A 26424-nucleotide genomic window follows, 5' to 3' on the forward strand; every position below is an offset into this window, starting at 1 on the left:
TTTTAGAATTGTCTAAAAATATTGTCCATAAACAATTTTGACTATATTTGGCATCATATAATCTAACATTATATATTGGATAACAATCTAGGTAACTCAGCATCAATTTTAAAAGATCATCTGGAAAGTAAAGAGTAATTTTAAAATGAAACAGCCGAGCTTATATAATTAAAAGCTAACAAGTTTTCAAAAACACTACTTATCGTCGTTAGTTTTTAGTTGAGATTTTAGTAAATCTTTGACAGCAATTTTTAGTTACAAATATCTCGTCCATTAGTGGACAAACATTTGAATATAAACATGTTATAGTATAGATGAAACTGCACCAGACGCATTGCCGATTTACTCTTTACCCATGCCCTAATTTTCCGGCAATCATAGCTGTCATTTCAATGAAAATTGCCCTGGCGCTTGATATCATTTTTAAACTAATTTTACATTATTAAGTTTACATCATTCTTCAATTAATTTGTTGAGATACTATAATTTTTACTATTTAAAAAAAGAAAATTAACAAAAAACAATATTACGTATACTAACATTGAAAGGGACCCATATAAATTAGATGACAGTGAAATTAGTTGGCGAAAGCTTCATTGTGTATTTAAGAATCAATAACAATAAAACAAGAATTTTCGGTTCAACTCATGATGTCTTTTAATGCTTTTTAATGGTCATGTATTTGTAGTTTCCCATGCTCTTTACTTCCTTTGCCACGGTAGTGACAATAATGATATAACTTAGTGAACAAATTATTTGGTGAGGTTGAAAACAGAATAGTTTTGAGGAAACAGCTTGTATGGTTTCCTAAAGTATTATAAATAAAAGTTAAACAGTGTTGTAAACCTAGGTGAGAAGAGGGAATTGTCAGTAAATGTTTAATATCTTCTACTTCGTCAATTGCTTGCTTATTGGATATTTAGTTAATTTCAAATTAATTTTAACATATAAGTTATTTAGTACATTAGGAATAAATATTCAATAATTATATGATTTGTATCTTATGAATAGCAGCAAAATTAAATAACAATTTTAAGTGCTCAAATAAAAGGGTGTAGTAAAAACTAAAAAAGAATCTTGCATGTATTATATATATATATATATATATATATATATATATATATATATATATATATTTATATATATAGGTCAAAAGGTGAATTATCAATGAATGCGAATTATTCAGTGTATACAGATACTAATAGCGGAATCCTTAAATTTGCATTTTCAACTTCCCTTTCTTTTATTACTTGATTTGAAGATATATGTTGTGGAAGACCATCAAACAATTTTAAGAATTTTTGGTGATATTGCTCCCCCATACCCCAGTTGTCGGGTTTAATCGGGTTTAATTTCAACGATTTTAATGATTCAACGATAAGTAGCGATTTTGATGTGTCAAAATGACAAATAACGGCATGATGAACCAAAAAATTCGAAGAGAATGAATTGCAAGGTTTAGTGGACAAAAACCCAGTTGTGGCTCTAAAAAACTTTTAGTTAGTTTGGCAGTCAAACAACTCTTTTCCTCAAGATTTTTACATGTTATGGGAAATATCCAAAAGGAAGAAAAATCTACTACACGAAATAAAATTTCGAAAATATAATTTCGATAACTTTTACTAGTAATAACGAGCAACAGACCCAAAGTCTATTAAATATATTATTTATGTCGATACAACAGCCAATGTAGAAATGATGAAGAACAACAGCGATGTAAATAAAATTGCTCTTTTTTTCAATGCCATAAGTGGTGTTATTAATTCTGTTCCATCCCGAAGTATAAGAGATTTTTAACAGGTTATGGGCCCAGATTTCTTGGTATTAAGTATAATTACTACCCTGTTGTGAACAAGCAGGAGTCATAATTTAGTCTCACAAATCGTAACTTGTCCATCACTTGGTGAAGAACAGGTAGGAAAAGGAAGGTAGACTTATGGAGCACTAGATCACTCGGTGATCAATGAAACGCTAAAAACTAGGTCATTTGATAAGAGTTATCGGTAGAAGAAAAAGAAACATTAAAATCTACGGAGAAGAGCTTAGTAACGCAGCGGTGTCTAATTTACAATGATCAGTGAAGCACTAGGAAACTATAAACATGGGGTCCAACAGAACAGGATCGGATTTCAGGAATAACAAAAAAATTGAGAAGAGTTTAGTTACAAACTATTAGAATTTAAATATAAATATAAATTCAACACAACTGGAACTAAAGTGGAAGATAAACCAAATTGAGGTTACTAATACGTATCGTGTTTTTAACTGGAACAATATATAAATATATCTCTATCAGGAAATCAGAGGGTTTAAATACTAAAACAAGATACCAACAATTAAATCAGACCTAGGTTTGGCTAATGATTTATGTAAGAAATTCACCAAGTGATGGACAAGTTACGATTTGTGAGACTAAAATATGACTTCTGCTTGTTCACAACAGGGTAGTAATTATTCGGTAATATTCAGTACTCATGCATTAATAAAATGACACGAAGAGTAAACAGCAGATTTATTCGAAAGTATTTATGAAGTACAACAGAAGTCGGATGTTTTCTTCTAATCGAAATAAAATAGCCAGGAAAGGAGGAGGAGTTTAGAGCTTCATCATTTAACGACTGCTCGAGGAAACATGGAAGATAGCAAGCAACATCCATTGAAATTAATTTTAACATCAGCAAAAGTGGAGAAATAATTTAAAGTGTACCATATAGAAGAATGCAGTCTTATATAGTTTTCGTTAGTTATGAGATTAGATTTAAACAGACATCTGATAAACTAATAGAAAGTTGAAAAAACAATACTTAAAAACCCAAAACGTACAATGGACTAATATAAAGCGATAGCGGATTTGAAAGAGCAAGTTATGAAGATTGGCATGGTAACTAACTAGACAAGTTTTATTTAATTCATACCATTTTATAAAGGCAACCAAGTAGCATGGAATAAATGTATTAAAAAAATACATATATAGGTTTGGCAGCCTAAGAAAAAACTAAATAATTGGTACGATTGTTAAATATTTGGTATGATGGCTATGATTGTTCAAAGTTTTTTTAAGAGTGTTCCAATGAACCTAACTGATATTTCTTACTGTTAGTAAGGAGGATGCCCGTAGCAAGTTAAGAGACACAAGGGCCAGGGAAGGATATGGCGTCGGTATCACACCACGTAGCTTGCGATACATGAGTTAATCGCTCGCCGGAGAAGGTCGAGACAATTTGGAGTTAGAGCATGATGGGGTAGTTTCGGTTGTGGTAGAATAAGGCCACGAAGAGCCGAATGAGTTATTGGCTTAAAATATCGGCTAGCTCGGTAATACATCTATTGTCCGAGAGACGAAGTGTGGAGAAATATCTCGAGTAGAGCTTGGATATAAAATCGAGAACTTGGGGGACGTCTGTATCTCTATGAATTTGATTATTCCTGACTGATTATGTTGATTATTCTCGTGAGAATTTAGTTTTTAAAGACTTGAAGACGTTCCACCTGGCTAGGTGAGACGTATTTTAGATAGACATTGGAGAGTATAGAACCACTGATCGAACCATCATCTAGTATAGGAGAGATTTTGTTGAAAGAGGAAGCCTGTTGGCCCGGTTGATGAGCGGGAACAGCAAATTTACAATACCTTGACCCTTCTGGAGGGACCTTTGGATCTGGGAGTTCCACCTGAATTTGATATGAATGAGATAGGTGACTTCTTCTGACCATGAGACTTCGGCGTTATCGATTTTAATCCTTTTTACTATCCGTTGTTCAATTCCGTGTGGCGTGGCTTGGTTGCTGTGCGGTTTACAAAAAAAAATATTGAAGAAGTACGAAAATTGGTCGATAATAACTACTTGAAGTTAAACCAAAATGGTTCTTTCGACACGGTATCGCCATGTTCTTAGAAAGATGGAGAAAAGTTGTAGGAGAAGATATAAAAATATTTTGATCAATATATATTATATCAATGTTTTCAATAAATGTTTTTTAATACAAGAAAAATCATAATAAATGCAAATATGTATATGGTGGGTACTTTTATAACTTTAATTATTTTATTGGGTCTTTCGAATAATCTTGAAATTAGTTTTAGTTCAATGGCATAAATTGAATGCCCTTAAATCATCAAAAGCTTTATTTCGTTAATATAAATTATTTTAAAATTAGTTTTGAAGCAAAATGTATTAAAATTAATTATAACTAATTGAACAATAACAATCTACAAGACCTAGATTTAACAAACAATGCGCCGAGCTTAAGACGGAGATTCTAAATGGTAGAGATTATCTGGACGTTTTCACACTACGGTCTCAATCACTCACCCTTGAATGTCGGTAATCGTATTCCCTAGGATCTCTGGCCCTTGGCGGTTCCTCGTTTCGCCTGTAAACTAATTCGTCGAACTTCTGTCGATCTTCGATCGCTACAATTTCTCGTAATTCGGTCATGAGGGTGTACTGGAATCGAAAAGAGAGAAAATCTAATTAAGCCAATTGTTCGTCTCTAATTCTTGATGTAATTAATAAAAGTCAAGCGATAAATTAAATCAAAGATCGTAATTGGGTAGAATTATATTTGTTCATTACTACGACATTTCTAATAAAATATAATTACATTTTTTCATTAGCAGATAAAGGAGACTTAAATACGAAATATTTTATTACATCCTTTAGAATATATGTTTTTCATATACATTCAGAAATAATCTGACAAAGGAAGAATATGTAATACAATAATTGAATAATTTCTTAATTATTAGGCCTACAAATTAATTTAAATTGGTTCTATTTTAATTTGAAGCTACGTACATTGTATATTATTCCTTCTATTCCATTCAAATTATTGATTATCGTTAGCCGCTACATTTTCCTATCTTTAAGGATATTTAGGACTTCCATCTCGAATGAAGGATTTATCTTTTGAGACTATATACGTATAGACCCCTTTCTTGGTACCATAGCGCTGCTCAGAGAGACCACGTTTCATATGTCGAAACAAGTAGTAATCAGAAGGATCAAAGTCTGGAGAATACAGCGGGTAGAGCTTTACATTTTAAGGTTTTCAAATATGTATTTACCGGTTTTACAAGTTCTGGTCGAACTTTGTCATGCTGAAGAATAACATTGTTGTGTCTTTGCTCGTATTTCGGCCGTTTATCGAGCAGTACTCGACTCAAACGCATCAATTGTAATCGATAGATTCTCATTAACGGTTCCATTAAGGACTGCCTTCAAATACTCGGCTTTAAATTTTTGGACTCTATATAGCGCTCATTGCCTTCGGTGCCAATATCACCACTTTTAAAGCGTCGAGACCAGTTTTCACATGTTAAAATCGATGAAAAATAGTTGCCATAAGTTTCACAGCCGCCTTTTTCTTCAAACTGAAGAGTTAAAACATCAAACTTTTCGCAAATATGATTTACTTGGTAAAAATTCTGACATGTTTAATGCAATTACAATATTTTTGTTTAGACTTTTTCGATGCAATGACACATACTGAAAAGTGAAGCTTTTTAGTGAGGCTTCAACACGAAATAGATTACAAATATACCCGATGCGTAACATCATCTATAAATCCTTTAAAGTTAATGTATAGGCCTGTTATTTACATTACGATATATTTTCATATTTAAATTATTGTTAATATCTATCTGTTTTTTTATTTATTAGCTACCTGCAAAAACTATACTAAGGTAAACAATTAAAATTAATATTAAACGCAAACTATTATTTTAGGTCCCAAGAATAATCTAATAAGATCTAATAAGATAATTGGTAATAATGAAGACTGAAAAAAGTTGACATAAATTTACTTTGTCTACATATGAAATGCATTATGATATACATTATGAAAATAATCAGTTTCAGTTTAATTTAGAAGATCTTGCTATCTTTTGATCACAATTTGTATGATTGTATGATTATTATGCTCGAATAGAGTGAATCATAGTTTATCAAATCATTAAATTCTAACAGGTACGGTATTTGATCCTAAATAAATTTAATTCATTTTCAAAAAACAACGTGAAGTCAGATTTCTTATTAATGAATTAAACAAGAAAATTAAAACAAAAAAAATCTGAGCATGCTGTGAAATGAGTGAGATATATTAGAAACATTTCTATAAAACTTGTCCTGTTTAATTTAACAAACACTGATTGAGTGAGAGAGTCTACTTTTCACCAAATCTTGCCGTTGTTGGTGATTGTCTTAAGCCATTTTGGTCTTAGGCTATGTTAATCTTCTATATTTTTAATCAAAGGGTCAATTTTATCGCAGAAATATGCGAAATATTCATCTACAAATGTTGTATTAGTAGTAAATGTGTATCTTCAACAGATTTTTTGTAATTTGATGGACATATTTAAACCATCGAACGACATCATTTCTATCAAGTTCCTGAAGAAAAACATGTAAAATTTTCATTAAGCATCGCTTTTGAAAGACTTCAATCAATGTTCAAGTTCAACTTCAAGTTTGATATCAAGATATATTTTAGTCTTGGTTATAGTTTAGCACACCATTTTAGAGAAGCAACAGCTCCTGTAGATTGACCGATTTGGCTTATTATTTCAAAAACATTTCCACTTTCTTCTTCTGTATTGCTGATTCCAAGTAGTACCTATCAGTAATGAATTATTTGGTCTTTTCTTTATTAATTCTCAGGTAATATGTGAACTATACCATCAGCGATCATGAGAAGGGTATAGAAACCTCAATCAGCTTATTTCAATGTTTTAAAAATTATTGCCCTTTTCTGTGATTACCAAATTGGCGTCAACAAAACGTGAAGTCTTAGAAGATTCCACATATATCATTTTCACAGAAAAATGTTTTCGACTTCAATGATCCTATCATACTTTTGTAATTCTTTCATTGTTGGCTCGTCATCAGGAAATAAAGCAATTAATTATATAGGTAAAGTTACTATCATAGACATATAAGGACTTCATTCTAGCATCCACATTATTCTAGAAGGCTTCTTTCTCAAAACTTTAGTTTTTGTTTAATATCTAGATTTAATATACAGGATTTCCCAAAATTGGTGAGATTTTTATGGTATTCATTATTAAATCATCTGTAAAGATTCATTGTTTTATATTGACTTGGTGGATGTAGGTTAATAGCGCACTCAGTATTTATTTTAGATATTTGTTTTTCTAAAACAGAAAAGAATCCTCTTTTATACAATAACTTAACAAAAACATCTGATATTTTGAGTTGTTATATTCATCATTTTAATTAAATCTATCTATTTCTAGAAAGGTGCGAGAATATTATAGTCTGCAAAGGATTGAAATAGAAATCAATAGACTTTTATTAAATGCAATTTGACTGATCATAAACAATTATTTAGAAACTAATTTAAGATCGAATACTGCGTCTAGCGCTATTATCTTTTTAAAATATATTTGTCTTTACCTTATCTGGTGTATTAAGTAATTCAGTCATACACTCAACGAAGGCATCTATGGTCATGTGTCTCGCAGCGTACTCGTCCGTGTAGTAGACGAGAGCTCCGAATTCAGGTCGGCTCAACAAGACCCGAGCTTTTTCCTCGACGGCTTGTAAAGCAGCAGCCCATTTTCTCGTAGCCCATGAAGCTGCAGCTAAACGACTACTGTAAATTCAATACAAAAAACACGAATTACTAAGATTATTAGATTAATTAGATAACTTAAATTTGTTATGATTTATAATGTCATTAATTATTTTATAAATATAACAACATCTCAATAAAGGGAGTCCATTGGAAAAGTTCAAAATTTAAATTTGTATCCTTACAAAGTTCTCTTATAATTACTATGAAAAAATAATGGAAGCTTCTCCTTAGTCGTGAGTGGGGAAATTTTCATTTTTGCTCTTCTGTTTTCATTTATAGTTAAATGTAAACAAGCAAAGCTGATAATAGTAAATGAATACATCAAATAAAATAATACATCAAATTGTACATATATATTGCGAAGTAAAATGATTTGAATTTCAATTAATAAAAAATCGAATTCTTCTAGTGCCCATCTTATCCACCAAATTTAACACCCAGTAAGTATATTAGAGTTAAAAACTTAAAAATGACTCAGCTAATTATGTAGCTAGAACAGAGTTCATTTTGGTACTGTTATCTTAGCAATATATAAAATAGAGAGGAAAATAATTTTATATATTTTTTAATCCTTTTCTCAGGACTTATTGAACGACTTTCATAACAACCCGGGTGTATAATCATGAATCGATTAAGTAATAGTAGTCATTGCTTCCTTGATGCCTAGAAAAACGAATCAATATTATTGTTATAACATAAATTATATTCGCTTTTACAATTGAGAAATTAAGATATTGATTGGACTTTATATGGATCTACGATTTAACTTCAGTTTGATTATTTTAAATAATAAACTAAAATATAAATAATAGAATATATATATAGTATTCAACTGTCAATTTGAATTGCAATAACTAATTTTCTTAAGTAAGACAATATTGTCGGCTCGTTATTACTCTATTTTACAAAGGGCTACGTGTTTGCCTGATATCGTTATAAAAATCTGACCATGTCAAATGGTTAGCAATGATCGTTGATTAGCAGTATTGAACAAGGTATTTAAATGTCTATGATTGCATTCTCTATGTTTCTTTCTTTTACCTCTTTAACACTGCGCTCGTATCATAAATAAACTCATTATCGGAACCGGAAAATAACGGAAGCCTGGTGTTGGAAATTAACACCAGAAATAGAAAAACTATGAATTATTGAACAGAAAGAAAATGAAATTATAGAAAACAATGTGTAGATCAATACCAACGTGTGGTTACAAGATATGCGCACTATTAAGAAGAAGAAAATAAAATCCGAATAGCAAAAGAAGCGAAAGAGAACATAAAATTAAGTACCACAATAAAGAAAAATTAGATTATTATACAGAAAAGACAAAATCAACTTTATAGGATCTTTTACAATGTGTGGAAATTTTGAAGACAAAATAGATAGGAGAGTCTGGTAAACACAAGAACATTAGTAGATGTCGTAATGAATGGACTGAACAGACACCTATAGCGAAAAAGCAATAATATTTAGTGATACAAAGAGGACTTTATTAATTCTTGTATATGAGATATTGGCTGTGACGTATCATATTGTAACAATAACGCTGTTTCTAAAGAATTTCATCAAATTTGGTGCAATGTAAGGTGATAAGAAACATAAGAATGTAACTCTTATTTAAATGCCGTTATTTCAAACTTTTAATTTGAATTTATACCTTAATTATAACAATTAAAAATAACTTATATATAACAAGATTATTTATTAATCAAAATATGAGTATTATATGGGAAAAAGAGTAAAGTATCATTTTACTTACAAAATTAAACGATAGATTTACACCACTGTGTTTCTCACTACCTCATCTATCGATTTCGACTGTTACCAAACAACAAGACTAAACTATTTATGTTAATTGAATGCTTAGTAATAAAATAACTCACAATTGCGTGGCTTTTTTTCATTAAAATTTTGTTATAGTCAATGCATCCCTAGTTAACACAATGCAAATTATGGAAGACTTTGAAAGAGGCTTATAGAAATATGGTTGTCAAAAAACTATAGCTATAGAGTCCAAAACTATCGAAACAGGAATGAGCTCATATTATGAATATGGTATCACATTATCCCGGAAAATAGCTCAAAACTTCGACTTCATTGATTAACTTGAAGACATTGCCTGAGAAATGTATCTTACAATGTATCATATTTTTCTAATTCTATAACACTAGCAAATGTCGTTATTTATTGTGATTATTTAATATTTATTAATAATAACCTATATTTTAATATAATCTTAAATATTTTACAACAGTATTTACATTTTACATTTAATATATCTTATTGTGCATTGTAGAAATCACCCTGTTTAGTATTTTTTGTAGTAATTAAGCATTATGATAATCAAATGGAAATTGAATTTACTGGTGTCGTTATGCCGGCGACGTGGTGAGAAATTCCCTTCGCACTTGCTAATTCAGAACCTATTCTGCCCGCTGCTAGATCTAATTACGTTAAGTGCAATCACTCCGCCTTCATTGAAATGCGTCGTAATAATTTCACCACGCGGAGATTCACATCTTTGAAGCTGTTTACTGGGGCTTTTCCGAGGGTAATATAACATGCGTGGTTATTTACGACGATTCATTTCTTTGAGCCGAGCGATTTCCCAACCACTACGCTACAGCAAATGTTTAGACATCTTTCACTGTGTCATGTTTACGCTGTTGTGTAAAACTGAGTACAATTTAAATTAATTATAGTAATATTCAGCTTCAAAATCACCATTAACCTACATTTAATGATCTTTTACCTTTGGCTCTTTGGCTACCAGTTGTTTTGTCCAGTCTGATGACGATATTATGGCCGATGTTAGATAGCATCCGATCAAACGCTATCTCGACCAATTTTACTAAATCTTTGTTCTGATGAAGTTCACCATTCACTGATTGTAAGCCCAATGATCATTAATTTCCGTATCGAGATTGTATATAAAATAAATTTTTAAGAACTGGAGATCGGCATCAGGGGGTGGTAACAGCGTTCTTAGTATTTATTATAAATTTTTCCATGTGTCTGCAATTGTTTAAGATTTTGGTAAATAAGTTGTGATACAAATTTTTTATTTTACCAAAAATCTTTTGTACATTATGCGTTGCACCAAATGACATCATTTGTAAAGAACTATGCGAAGAATCTGTCAGAATCATATCTCATTCAAGAAACTAATGAGCGTAATTGGTATTGAAGTGGGACGAATTATGGCAACATTGCTTTTCTACTGGCACAACATATTCTTATTTCTCCAATTATAACTGATCTTTTGGAACCATTTTCTGTAGTGGTGGAATAGAAGAAATATAAAATGCGTTTAGAACGCATGATTTAACTATATTCTTGATAAATTTTTTGCTCGACCGCAATTAGAATACGATTCGAAATTACATATTTTAGTATATTATATATATAAACTAAAACAATAATTTTTCTAAGATTATTCCATTTAATTCATTCAATAGGAATATCCGGTGATAAGTGTAGTAATTAAGTAATTAGTAATAGAGTATTAGTAATACCAAAATATATTAAAATAATATAAATTATGTAATCGTATAATTAAATCTAACTTACCCAGGGCTACAAAGATCAAATTCTCTATCATAGGCAGTGCAAGAATGCGGAACCTTGCCGACATCACGTACCACCAACGACATTCTCTTGTGGTACTTTAACTGAGCAACAGCCTCATCATGCGTGACATCCATAAATGACTGTCCATTTACCTCCAAAATTTGGTCGCCAACCTAAAACAAAATCAAGGATAAATCGATTTAGCAACATGTAGCATACAATATAGCTTCAATAAAAATCTAAAAGCGTTTTAAAGGAAAATCCGGAAAAATCGAGTGTAAAATTGGATTACGACCCGACAGACAACTGAACTGAATATTGCATCAAGGAAAGAGAATAGGCGGAGAAATCTTCCCTGAAAAATTGAATTAAAAATTAATAATAGAAAGAGGTTACGTATTGCCGCTTTTTCCAGGTTCAATATTTTCTTTAAAATTCAGGTTCAATTTAACCTAAACAATACTTCGACTCTGAAGCGATTTATGGTATGGGGATTACAGCTGTTGTTTTCAGTTGGAGTAGATTCATACTGGTTTGTAGAAGAATATACAACTGTTTTATTTCCATCTACGTTATTCGTATTTTTTTTTTAAATCTTAGTCTAATATAAAAAAATTAATGTATAAAAACCCATTTTTCTAGGACTAATAAGTCTGAGGAAACTATAGAATGGTATATCAATTTTCATCCATATTCTCACCACAAGAATAGATAAGGTGTTTTGAAACATACTAAAACTCGGATAGATTATATAAAATGTACGTATATATAAAGTAATCCATATAGTAAAATCGCATTTAAAAACAAAATTAATAACTTAGTATATAAAAATACGACTAGTATTTAGATATTGATTGAAACAAATAGGCAATTTTTTCATTATGTTATTAATAGAACAGAAATGTTAATGGAAATCTATTTTTACACAGTTTGTAGCGTGTATTTGTGGACATAAACTGAAAGATAATTAGGATTCCCCTTTGGTTTTCTTTGATACTAAAATAATAAGTAGCTTAAAATAAAAAGAGGACAAATCTGTCAACTTTTCAAAGAAGTGATTAATTTTGGGTCGTATATTCAGGGGAGGGAAGTTTCGAATAACTTCCCTTCCCTGAAAAAAAAAACAATTTCCAGTACCTTATTTGAAAATAATTTGTTTTTAACACAATATAGCAACAACACTAGATACAGAATAAGATCCTAAAAATTAATTTAAAACTAGAATCCCTTCCTGATATTCTTACTTAAATAGTGATATCTGAAATTACTTAATTCATAGAATATAACAAAAAATTAATTCAGTTTCATAAATAATGACTCTACGTTTATAAAATAGGGTCATTGTAACTTCAGGTTCTAAGGAAGTCGTATAGTTTCACCTGTAATATAAAGATCTTATGTGCCTGCCTGTATCCTGAATTGAAATGTGGGTATATTATTACTAGCTAGCGCAAAAAGTCATAGGTCCATCCAGGAGGGCCATTTATGTCGATACTAAGTTATCTATTGATAAGTATATCATGGAATCATCAGGGTATATTGACGTGCAAGCTGCTAAAACCGAATTAAACTGTTGCTGCAGATATTTGCCACCGTGACTTAAATATTTTCAACGACGAATTATTACAAAAAGTCTAAGAATAGCGAATAACAGGCGCAAAGTAATCCTCTTACATAACAATGGCTACAAGTTGCAATAGTTGTAAAGTATACACTTTTAGACTCAAATGGGAAGTTCTGTTGCAGTTGGCGCACTCCCTATATATAAGGGCTTGTTATTACCACTTTTTCAGATTAATACAGCATGCCTTGGTTAGCACACGGTTTAGAAGTGCTAAAATTGATCTATGATTGGCAGAAAAATGGTAAAAGCTTTTAGAAAAGATGGAAAATATTTTGATTAATATATATTCCTTTCAATAGATACCTTTTAAGAGTGAAAACTTTATCAGAGCACATGTATTAAATTTAAATATAAGTTTCTATAAAATATAATTAGAGAGCTATACTTGTTTAAGTCTAATATAATATTGATAGGATAACAAACGTTCTCAGCTACTCAGACAAAATGAAATTAATTAATATCCAATCTCAAACACTTAACAACTAAACTACAACAAAAAGCCGGAGAAAACTTCGGCTTAGATAATAAAACTACCAGCTTTAATTAATTTAATCTTAATATGTGGTGCCAGAAATATAATTAATTTCGTTTACACGTTAGATATCATTTGAGTATAACTAATATATAGTAATATGAAGAAAGTTTATCATGTTTTTGTTATAATATATATATATATATATATATATATATATATATATATATATATATATATATATATATATACTCATAATTTCAAAATTCAAGCACCTTAGCTTGCCGTTTGTTAATTATAATCTAAATTATTAGATTAACTTTATATACTGTTACTTGTTGGAACATACTATATTATGAACAATTTTATAATTGCTAACGGTTGATATTTAATTACTGAATGCTAGGAAGTTTAATAATGATCACTAATAGAGTTAAAAGGAATTAATTTTGAGTGGTTAATAATATACACAAACTTTGTGATACACTACACATCTGTGATAATTTTATATGATTTTAGTATTTCTTTATGTATAGCTGATATAAGAAAAATGATAACCTGTGAAAAGCAAAATACGAGTGCATTATATAAACACATTTGAAGCTAGTTTTACACCATTAAAGGACTTTTTTCAGAGATCTTAACAAATGATAGTAGAACGAGGCAAGGTTCAGATGTATCAAAATTTCCTTCCTTCCTTGCAGATCTTCTCTTAATTATTGTACTTGAAAACAACACATTTTAGACAATAAAGACCTCAATTAGTAGTTTTACTAAGTTCCTGGCCCATAATGAACAATTCTTTGCATTATCTTCGCCAATAACATTTTTGCAGCCATTTATGAATCTTCTCGGGGCTGAATTACAATCTATTTCATACATTATTGTAGTGCGCGATCCATTTATCAAAGGCAGCTATCGTTTCAAAAATGTATGAAAACCCGATAGATTATAGGTTTTACCGTTGTTTCATGTATATATAAAAGCCAAGTATCGATCATCTTTTGGTATCCAATCTTAACCAAAAAACTTAAAACTATTTTATGGTCGATATTTAGGTCCATAGCGATGCCGCGAGATGAAATACTTGGATATTTTAAGGATTTCTATCGACTATTGGGGGCACATTAATATTAAACATTTCGAAAAAACGAAATCTAGCCAACCAATTCTGACGCATCACCATAGAGCTTTCAATGAATCTGCATTGATCTCTTTTCGGAAGTAAAAAAGTCTACATAATCCAGTCAAAATCATTATTCATAGATGGGTCATCTCGGTTGGGTATGTATTCGTACTAGTGAAAATAATAAAATAGTCGATTATTTATGAACTAGACCGATCAAAAATTGAGAATATATTTTAAAAGTTGGTTAAAAACAGGTAAACTGATATAACAAATAAAACATTTACAGGAGTAATTTCAAGAGTGTAATTTAAAAAAATCACTGTAAGTTATAGTTCAGTTTTCTAAGTCTAATATGGCTTATTACTTATTATAAAAAGTTACCAAACAAATGAGATGTAAAAATATAGTTAAATCAACCTATGAATTTTAATGGATTTACAATACCTGGTTTTACTGTATGTTAAATCGCATCAGATCCATTTGTAACCGACATCCGTAGTAACAAACAATATTGAAGCCTTACCGACAGCCTTAAATCATTTGAAGACGAGGATTTGAAGATAGTACTTGATGAAACCATCAGAGGGTTCGATATCGACTACAACTGATGGATCTGAGCCAAGCACTACCCAAAAAAACGGCCGGAATACGAGCAAAAACACGACAATGATATTCTTCAGTATGACAATGCTCGACCACATCTTTCAAAACCGATGAAAACATATTTGGTAACATTAAAATGGGAAAAGCTACCCCACTTGCTGTATTCTTCAAAACTTGCTCATTCTGAATACTATTTTTCCCGATATATGAGTCGTGAACTGTGTGAGCGGGGCTTATGAAGGTAATACATACAAAATAAAATATTATTCTTTAGAGACGGAGTCTTTAAATCTCCTAAAAGACGGGACGAAATAGCGGCTATCACTGGATAATAGCTTGAATAATTTGTCACACTAAAACTTTAAATTAAGACAAATCCTTTAAAACCACTTTATAGGCAAATAATAAAAGAGTTTAATATACTAATTACCATAAGTCCGGCTCTATCTGCGACCGAATCTTTGTCGACTCCAGTTATGAATATTCCTAGATTATATTCGACGCCACCTCGTATCATAAGTCCCAAACTTTGTCCTGGCTCAATACATAGGTCGACCTGTCAAACAAAGAGCTTCATTAAATATATTTTACTCACTGTATGTTTTATACTGACTGAAACAATAACTAACAAACTGTTTAGAGCTAATAATGTGTATATTAAAACATGTTTTATGATTAGTACATATTACTGTCCCTTTTTTAAAGTAATGGTCTGAGTTTTCTCCGATTCAATGGTCTTTTGGCTTTATAGATTAACAAGCAATAAAATGAAATTAAATCAGGAGAATAGGGCGGGTGTATTTCTACAGCAAGAATGCTGATTAGTATACAGAATTAATAGTAATATTTACCCCTTAGCCCATAACACTCAAATTAAGTTATTTAGTGACTTTATTTTCAAAAATAACATATTACATTAGTGCTTACCGGAGTCTTAATTTATAAAATTAATGTATTACTGTTGTGGTGTTGCACTTGCATCAATACAATTAAATATATATTATTAAATTAGTATATATATATATATATATATATATATATATATATATATATATATATATATATATATATATATATATATATTAACACAAATTAAAACTTTATTTTATTGTTGTTTATTTTATTGTTAATTAAAACTTTACACTATTAAAAAAATATACAATCACATTTTTAGGACTATAATGGATACGGCTATATTCTTATTATCTTATTATAGACCACTGTCATAGTCCTTTTTAATAAAAACTTCGATACTGTTACTTCAGATAAAGTATATCCAAATTAGCTATTAATTAACATAAATCACAAATTAAACGGTAATATTTCAGACTGAGAAGGAAGCCATTAACCTGGCAGATCTCATTTATTTCACTAATTACATAATTACAAAACTCTACACAGCGATTACAAGGTTGACATTCTTAATTTGGCTATAAAGGTAATTTTGCCACAATATTTAAAAAACATCAGTAAAATGTATAGTATATCGATTGAAACGATACACTGCTAATTCAAGAAAATACAGAGAACTGACCAAAATAAGTAACAAACCTATTGTTTGCAAATAAAAAAATCGTTTACTATATGATGATTCTTTCGGTAGGCACAGTCTTTAGTCAGAATGAGAAAACTTGATGTTTCGAATATCCACAAGATATAAAGTGTGCAGTTAAAACAATAATTTTTATTTTAATTGAAAGCAATTTTACTTTAGTGGAAATAAGTGGCAACTTGTTCAATCACTATTCAGTGAATACCAATCCAATCCTATTTTAGATAAACGAAATCTCTAATTTTAAAACCCCACTCACCATATGACAGATTTTTTAGCAACTCTTACCTATATCGCACTATCTAAAATCAGTCTGCTGAAGTAAATGTTCCTTTTGGGTAGTTTAGTGTTATAATTATTTGGTTGTATTAACTATATACTCATCTGCCAATTTATCTTTGATGATCTTCTGGGTTTCACTGATTTTGCCATATATTTTTCATATTATAAACTGTTAAGAGTTGTTGTGAGTGGTATGGATTGGACTTGTATGGACTCTATAGATACCAGGTTTTCGTTTTGATGTCTCTAAATTAGTAGTTGCTGTATTTCGTCATTGATGGCCGTTTATTCTAAGCCGAAGTTTTTGTCAAAATTTCAATAGACTATGTTAGTTCACAATACTATATACTTGCTTTTAGTGGACTTACACTCTGAACCTCTATTAAAGGAATCTATTATCAAAGAATGAATAGTTTATAATTCTGTTAGTTGATGCCTCAAAGACTTTGAGTACCTTCATTCCACCCTTGATGCCAAAACTGCGATACTTTTGCTCAGTCTTCACCAAACTATGCCAGATAGCCTCTATTGTTGATAGACTGTTCATAATATACTTTTCTTGTTACTGATCTATTTGTTTTCGGTTAATTTGATGCATTTATAAGAGAAAAATCTTGCGATCACCCTGGAATGCTACCGACAGTTATAAAACGCAATATCATATACGTGTACGCTGATCTAACTGTTTAAAAACTGAATAATACCGTTACAGTAAACGTACATCATCATAATCTAACAGTCGACTATATTTTGACACAATGTCAGCTAAGCACTAATTTTCCAACTGAGATATTTGACATCAATAGATGACGCCATTAGATTATACAAGTTTATTATAATTTATAATGCTGTTTATTACATTAAAGGAAGTACGTGTCAGTATTATTAATTTTCCGCAAAGGGTATGTCGTGATCTTAAAAAGCGCAAAGGCTTTCCATGGGTGGAAAGTTGTTCGATAAGATCCATGACTTGATAAAAATGGAAAGAAAGCATTCCATGACGAGTATAATTACATGAAAAATGGAGTAATTATAACCTGATTTACTAATTTCCTTAATGTTAAATTGTATTTTAAATTTGGATATTATTTATTAATGATAAATTCGCCAGTAAAAGTTGGGCTATTAAGCAGTCTTCTATCTGTCCAGATATTCTTTAACGATCTAATTTCTTCTTTTTCTACGCTATGTATTTGTACATATTGTTTGTATATGTACTACATTTTGTTTTTAATTCCAGAATTCTTTATATTTATACCTTTATAGATGACCTTGAAGATTTGTTTGGAAATGTCCATAATTCAGATGACACTGCAAACGCCTTTTTCGACTATTTTAATGATGTTTGAATCAATATACTAAGGCCGCGAAGGCATATGATTGATACATTTTATTGTTATGGCACATTTTTGTTGTTTATTTTAGACGTAAATGATCTATATGTATATAACATTGGGTATGTTTAGCATTTTTCGATATTTGTATGACTAAATTAATCATCAAGTTCATTATAATGCATCTTCCATCAGCTGAATGCTGGCATGTATGCAATTATGTATATAGATCATTTGTATATACATAAACAAATTACTTTTACGGAAAGCTAATCTGTTTTTCATTTAATTATGAACAAAACTTATAATATTTTTTAAAGTGCCACTAATTGAATATTTTTTTTTCTAAGGGATCAATTTATTTACAAAATAAAATAAATTATTTTTTTATAAAGATAGATGTTTGAATGAAAAGAAGTTAAATACAATTTTAATTCACATTCTGTTATAATTAGCACTGCAAAACAAATTTTGGGAAATTCTATCGAGGCAATGTAGTGTTCCATGCCCCAACAACATTAACAAGTCTAGCAATAAAGTAAACAAGATCATAGAACTTTCATGGAGCCTAATAAAGTAATGTCACTAAAAAGAACATATGAGAAAAAAGAAAAATCACAATTGCTCTGACTTCGAACTATGTTTTTCCTTTTTTATAAAAGGTGGCTTCCGCCGTAGAAAACTGTGAGGAATACATTTACTTGTCTTTGATAGACCTGTTTAAATCATTGTAATCTGCGTCTCTGAATTCGTTCCTCAAATATGTACCGATTTTAGCATAATAAACGAATGTCTTCATTTCTAATTCGATCTCAAAGCATGTAGACACCCTTAGGCTTAGGCCTCGCCTTTTGAAACACCTCAAGCTTAAAGGTGTCAGACTTTAACAATATGAGACATACAGAAGTATTGGCGAGATATGCTTTTGAAAAATGCGTACTTTAGTCTTGGTTGTAATATATCCTCTCTTCTACTCTCACCACCATCCTGCAGCTTTGTAGATTCGGCTTATGACTTCAGCAATAAATGCTACTTTCTTCTTCTATATTACTGATCTCCAATATTGCACTTGCTCTAACTAGATCCCGATGAAGATTACAATTGCAGGCAGTCCAATACTATTTTCTTTTTATCATTAATTTTCAAGGCATAAATGCGAACTATATCATAAAAAAAATTCATAGGATTTATTTTAAACGAACAAAACTTGATGTTCTGTAACTTAATACATAAAAGTATCCAGTCTTGGTGTAGTTTTAGATTAAAATATAAAAGAAACATATTTATAGCATAACTTTATGTATTCTGACAAATTACAAAAGAGAACCCTCTGCTATACACATCAGCAGCAAGCACGATAGAATAATTTAAAACAATCGTTATGAACGGCAATTATTCGCATTAAATAGGCATTTGAAGCGGTAAACGCTCTGAATATGAAAACAAACCAATGTGTTTTAAAATCGTTTAATGATACACAATTCACACGGCATTAAACAATTTCTAGTTTTCCTAATATTTAAATAGCATACTGAATATTATAATTTAGATTTAAAAAAAAATAGATATAATGTTTTTTTATCGATAACAAAGTGCGATCAAACTAATAAAACTCGACAGGGAACATCTTCCAAGATCGTATCAATGGCAATAAATATAAAGTTGGCAAATCTTTCAGGGCAAAAACCCATTCGCACTGGCGATAACGTAAATTAACGATCCTCAAATTTAATTCCCGAACAAAATTACGGACCACGGCCAAATCCAATCAAAGCAAAACTAAGTTCTTTGTTCCGGGATGCTTCCTTTCTTAATACATTTATAGAACTCGACTTTGTGGTCTTTAATAATTCTATATGTTTGAAGACAGACCCCTGCAATCAGAATACAAATATAAATATTTTATGAAACATGGTTCAATTTTGACTCCTTGATATATAAGTTGACGATACGGTTTTTCACGTGGTATATTTATTTACAAGAGTTGACTATTATATTTTGGGACTAACTATACTAAATGAATTTTGTGACATTTATGTATCCTGCAGTGAAAATGGAATAGAATTGAGTGAAAAAATTCTGAAAAGCAAGCTAAAGTGTGCCAGCGTCCAGATTATCCAATAAGAAGTACTATCTTCACTAGAATAATATTTATATTGCCACCCTTAAGAATTATTTCAATTATGATTCAGAGTATTAGTGAACCTGTTGCATGAATTTTCTTGAATAATAATATTGAAAGACAGTAAAACTGCTTTAATAATTAATTAAAAAGTGTTTTATACCTAATGTAAAAATATACATAAATCAGTTCTCAATTCACATTACGCTCCTTGGTTCAATTGTTTAATTTTTTTCTGTTTTAATTTTAAATTGCTTAAATAATCAATAATATCATCAATAAATATGCATTATACATAAATGAGAAGAATTTAACTCTACACTTCCAGGTCGTAATATGTTGTATTTAATATAAAAAGACAATCGTTGGAATAACAAATATGGTTTCATTACTCTGGTTCTCTAATACATGTTCTACTCTTTCAGTTGCTCAAAAATCGAACACAAATTGTAAATTCAAAAAATTTTTGATTTATTTTATTTACAACTCAAATTTCTCTAAAAACAAACTATATATGTATATATATATATAGATATATATATGTATATATATATATAGATATATATATGGATTGGACCTACTCTTTAACGAGGGATCCGAACAATTGTCCTGTCAGCCTACCGACTGGCTGGCGAGACTAGAAAATACGCTGTCTTAACTAGCCTGGTTATTGGCTTGACTGGGATAGTTATTTCTTGTCAGATTTTCCACTATTACCTATAAAGACATTTACAACTGCAATCACAAGCATAAAATGCCCCAGCAAGATTCGAACCCGCGACTATTACAACAATAGAAGGATCGTCCTATCGCCTTAACCACTGCGCCCCAAAGTCGGCTTTTAATATATAAACTTAATTTCAATATAGTACATGAAAGATTAAACAATAACTTGGAAATTGTAATAGAAATGGAGGAATATATGACGGAGAATATACCACAAATAATTGAAGAAAGCAATAATAATCGTCTTAACTATAATTACAAAATTAGCAAAAATAGAAATGTTAGAAAATAAGTTTGAAAAGGAGCTGAGGTAAAAATTCTGGAATTCTGAGAGAGCAGATAAATAATCGAGATATATTTAAAAATCATAATTAGAGAGGATTTTATCTAAGAGAAACAAACGGAAAACGAGCTCAAACGATAACTGTCGATGAGAAGTTGATTATTAATAGAGAAAGATTGCAAGTAAAATAGTTAAAGAAACAGGAAGGTTGAAAAACGTAGGTAATGAAGAGAGAATAAAAAAAATAAAGCTTTTCATTCTAGAATCCTTCTCCATCCCTTTATTTAATCATTTTTACACCGATAACTATATCCACTAAAATGGTTTCTATTAAAAGATTTTTATTTTCCCATTGTTTTATCACTTAATTTATATCATTTATTATATAATTATTCATCTAGTGATAATTGAAGCCATAAATATATTATTTTATTATACTTTATGGAACTTTAAGCGCCTTCATTCAATTTACCTTCATATATTTTCATTTTAACTTGGGGTTAAAATTGTAACACGTCTAAACAATAATTTCGTCAAACTGGTTAAGTTCATTCCGCTTCCAAATTGATTCGTTTTATTTAAATTCCCTTGTATCTCTACGAAACGCAACAGTATATTTATTGCCTTTGGAAATATTCTATTATACAGTTCGGAAACAATTTTCAAGAAATATAATTTAAAATCAATTTGCCCATAATTTGTTTGTCATTTTGTTTTAGACTAGTGGTGATATCAACTTTAGAATTTAACATATCACTCAATAAATCTCCGTTCTGACACGTATATGTCATTATTTCAGAGATAATGAATGAATATATTGAATTGTATCTACGATACATAGCAAAATTTTGAGTTACTCCAACTTTATAATTTAACAATTACTTTCTAAATAGTTTTATTGAAATATATGTTATTATTATCAATACAAGGTATAATAGAAAATTTAGAGTTGATTAAACATGCTTTTGTTGATTAAAAAAAAACTAACGGTGCAAGGAGTAAGTTTCTACTATAAGGATCGACTATACTATATCTTATTTGGGCATGGGCAAGTTACATTCAAAGTGATTTTTAAATTGGTTAAACATTTTTTTGCTTTTTTATATACTATAAAGTCTCATTTTTACCGACGAGAGTTTAAATGGACTGTACCTACAGTTTAACGTATGCTTCGACCGCCTGGCCATTGGCCAACTTAGAGACCATCTCAGAAATCATCCGATCTTACCCAGCCTGGTTACCGGCGTGACTGGGATGGTTATTCCTTGTCGGATTATCCTCTGTTGATATTTACATTTTCATTGTGACATATACAATTACAATAACAAACATAAAGTACATCCATGCTCTAGTAGAATTCGAACACGTGTCTATCGCAACAGTAGCAGGACCGTCCTATTGCCTTGACCACTGCGTCAACGAAGCCGGCTGATTAAACATTGTTTTTATTATGTTGTGCTATTAAATTTTTGTTGTTGATGGAGAGGTCGCATTTTTAACATGTGTAAATTTGCTCACACCTTACTAAGAGATGTCCATGTTTGAGAGCAGTTTCTGGAGCCGTTTATGTAAAATTAAAAATGAAATATGGTTCTATTACTATACATCTGCATCGAAATAGTCGTCAGTTGAGTGGGTATCAGCTAATAGAAAACGAAAAAATAATCAAAAGTAAGTTGTTCTATAATAAAAATAGCATTGGAATTAATGTATCGCTTCATATGAGAATATGTTGATTATTCCATAATACATATTTGTCAAAATTTGTTAAAATAATTCTACGAGTCTGAGCTTGTAAGTATGTGCACCAAGTAATCTTGGCTTGAAAAAGGAATAATATTAAAAGAGAACATCTAGTGCATACGAATGTAGAAGTACGATTACGAATTAAATGATTTTACAAGGGTTTTTCGATCAATATATCAAGGTTGTTTAATAAATTAATGTGATTCAGTGCAGCTTCAAATCATAAGAAAATGTATCACATCATTGGCTGGATTATTACGAATGATTATCCCTTTCAATGATGAAGCTCTTAGGATGACCAGCATATTTCTAGATGATAATGGGCCTATATACAAGTGCAAAAAGATTCAGTCTTGGTTGGAGCGCATCAAAATGTCATCAAGTATTACCATCAAGCTTTTTTTTAATGAAAATGCAGCTCAACATCTTATTAATAAAAAAATATTATATATGTATGTCAGATGTACACATTATTTTGTCTATCCCCTGTAAAGTAAGATTGTACTAAGCGTATCTAATGTAAAATATAATAATACAGTTTACAGACAATGTATTTTCCCGAATCTTAAGTATATTATCTACAAACACATGCTTTTACTAAATTTATGAATTACTTTGGCTTACGACCCAATATGATTATCATGAACAATACAATCAGATGTTACAATACCATTACTAATCTATTAGGGAAAGCTAAAGAAGACGATTTAAAAAAGCACGAGAAAGCGTTTAAATTAAAATTAACATTTTTGGATGTTTTACTGTAAGTAATTTTTGTTGGAAAACCCTTTATCTGTTAATATAGCCAATTTATACAAAACTAACAATCCTAATTTGATTTACATGTATGCATAAGTGCTATAATTTTAATTTCTAAGCAAAATATATTATGTAAATTTTAAGGTTATATTTTATTGTTATTTTAAAATATTTAAAATATACGAACATTGAAATATATTGATTATATACTTACTCTTCTTACGCTTCGGTCTTTACTAGAACCTCGACTATGACCGTATTTCCCTCTAGTATATTCTAAAGGCGGAGATACTGGTCTTCCGTGCCTGTCCATCCATGAACAAGTCTGTCGCATCTGCCAAGGAGCGCCGCCACAAGCTGCTCCAGCGCCTGGCAAATTCGGCGAGCGAACCGTCATACTCAGTTTACGACAAGATTTCAGCATCTGTAAATGGAGAACAAAGAAATATTATAGTGGTTTCTTTTAGTTTGTTGTTTGTTTCCTATAGCCTCAACGGCTGAAAATTGAGTAAAAAGCCGAATATGCTTTTATTGTGACAGAAATTATGAAATGATAAATGATATACTATTTGTATTTTTAAGTAATCGCATTTCTCTTGTCAATTTTCTCTCAAAGGCTTACTGTGAGGTTTAAGGTAAGATCGGTTAAATTTTGTTCAAATTTGTCTAAACAATAATTTCGTTAAATAGGTTAAGTTAATTTCGGTTTTAGGTTGATTCATTTTATTTCAATATCCTTGTATCTCTATCAAACGGATACATTTAGTTCCTTTGGAAATATTATTATTATTATTATAAATTTGGGAAACAAATTTCAAGGAATATAATTTAAAATCAATTTCCATAATTGATTCGTAATTTTGTTTTATATTAATGATGCTATTGCAGGTGTATCACAAGGAAGTGTACTGGGCCCAAAGCTTTATCTACTCTACACTTGTGATATACCACAAATGGAGAATATTACCATGGCTACATTTGCTGATGATACTGCGATTATAGCTGTCGGAGACAATAGTGAAGAAGCCTCACTAAAATTACAACAGGCAAGTGACAATATAAATAATTGGACACAAGTTTAGAATATAAGAATTAATGAAAGTAAATCTGTACATGTGCAGTTCACCTGCAAACAGATTGTACAAGCACCAATAACATTAAATAATACTTCCATATAACCGCAACGCTAAATATCTCGGAATGTATCTTGATGTAAAACTTCGCTGGAAGAAACATAACATATAAAGATAAAAAGAAAAGAACTGAAATTGACATGTAGGAAAATGTATCGGGTAATTGGAAGGAAATCACCAATATAAGTACATATTAAAATGCTATTATATAAGCAAATACTGAAACCTATATGGACATACGGAATTCAATTATGGAGATGTTCTGCGAAGAGTAACATAAACAAAATACAAGTTTTTCGGAACAAAGTTCTGAGAAGTATTTTAGGCACCCAAATACTACAGGACTGACTACCTACATTGAGATCTTCATATACGCATAGTCAGTCAAGAAATCAAGAGAACTGCAAGGGGGCATGAGTAAAAACTCTATTCTATGAGAACTATTGCAATTTTTGGATACCACCTAAGCAGGATACAGACTCAATAGAATCAAACCATCTGATCTTGGGTAGTGATGTGTAGTGAGGTGCATTTAATAAAAAATACTGCAGTGACATGTATAAACATTATTTCACTAGAAACTGAATTAGAGTCGATGGGTCTTCCTAGTTATATACCAAGATTTAAGTTATCATAAAGACAAATTGTAGGTTAGTCGGAAACGACTACTAACAATGTAATAATTAAATATTAAAAATATATTAGTGGCGATATTAACTCTACAATATGACATATCACTCAATAAGTCTTCAATTTGACATGTATATGGCATAGAGAGAATGAGTGAATATTTTGAACTGTACCTAAGGTACTTGCCAAAATATTGTTATTCCATCTCAATATTTTTTTAGTTTGTTATTTGATTTCTGAAGCCTTTAAGGCTAAATATTGACCAAAATGCCAAATATTTTTATTGTGACAGATATAATGAAATGAAAAATTGTTTATTATTTATATTTTGAGGTAATCGAATTTCTTTTGTCAATTTTCTTTCAAGAGCTTACCTTAGGTAGTTTAGGAAAAGAGCGCGTTTGTTCGCATCAAAAGGATCAGGTGTTTCAATTTTAGTTATAAGTATTTGTCTTAGTTTGAAGTTATTAAAAACTTAAAAAATATTGACAAAAATTATTTTTATTAAAATATCACGTAATTGTTTTTTAATTTAGTTACAAAATTGCAGTTACAGCTGACCTAATCATTGTTTAATGTAATTTGACATTTCCGTAAATCATAGCAGTCCTTGCAGTAATGCAGTGCCTTCAATTTTTATAATATTTCTTATTTATTTTCTTCATTTCTTCTAAATAAAAGTTTACGACTTTGGCTTTGTTGTTTTCCCTGCAGATAGTTTTAGAGGCTATTTTAATAAGCTGTCGTTTTCAATAGTAGTTACCTTATCCATTGGTGAAAATGCAAAGTAACAATGTAAACAATTGTTAAATTGTTGATACTAACATTCCTTTGCATAAGTTAATGGAATATTCATGAATAAA

The 26424-nt window shown here is 30.2% G+C and overlaps 1 protein-coding gene across 3 annotated transcripts in view; it reads right to left on the bottom strand.

Moving 5' to 3' along the window:
* dysc (whirlin protein dyschronic) overlaps positions 1-26424 on the bottom strand; it is a 346867-nt gene that overhangs the window by 173006 nt on the left and 147437 nt on the right. For all 3 annotated transcript variants that reach the window (XM_076398877.1, XM_076398878.1, XM_076398876.1), the window contains 5 exons: positions 24013-24222; positions 15425-15550; positions 11167-11339; positions 7416-7614; positions 4314-4448 (listed from right to left, as the gene is read on the bottom strand). In XM_076398877.1, the coding sequence (XP_076254992.1) occupies positions 4314-4448; positions 7416-7614; positions 11167-11339; positions 15425-15550; positions 24013-24222 (843 nt within the window). The remainder of the gene's footprint in view (positions 1-4313; positions 4449-7415; positions 7615-11166; positions 11340-15424; positions 15551-24012; positions 24223-26424) is intronic.

The sequence above is a fragment of the Rhynchophorus ferrugineus genome, unplaced genomic scaffold, assembly GCF_030347505.1.
Source record: "Rhynchophorus ferrugineus isolate W39M unplaced genomic scaffold, kcgeb_rfMv2 rfM3, whole genome shotgun sequence".
NCBI lineage: Eukaryota > Metazoa > Arthropoda > Insecta > Coleoptera > Curculionidae > Rhynchophorus > Rhynchophorus ferrugineus.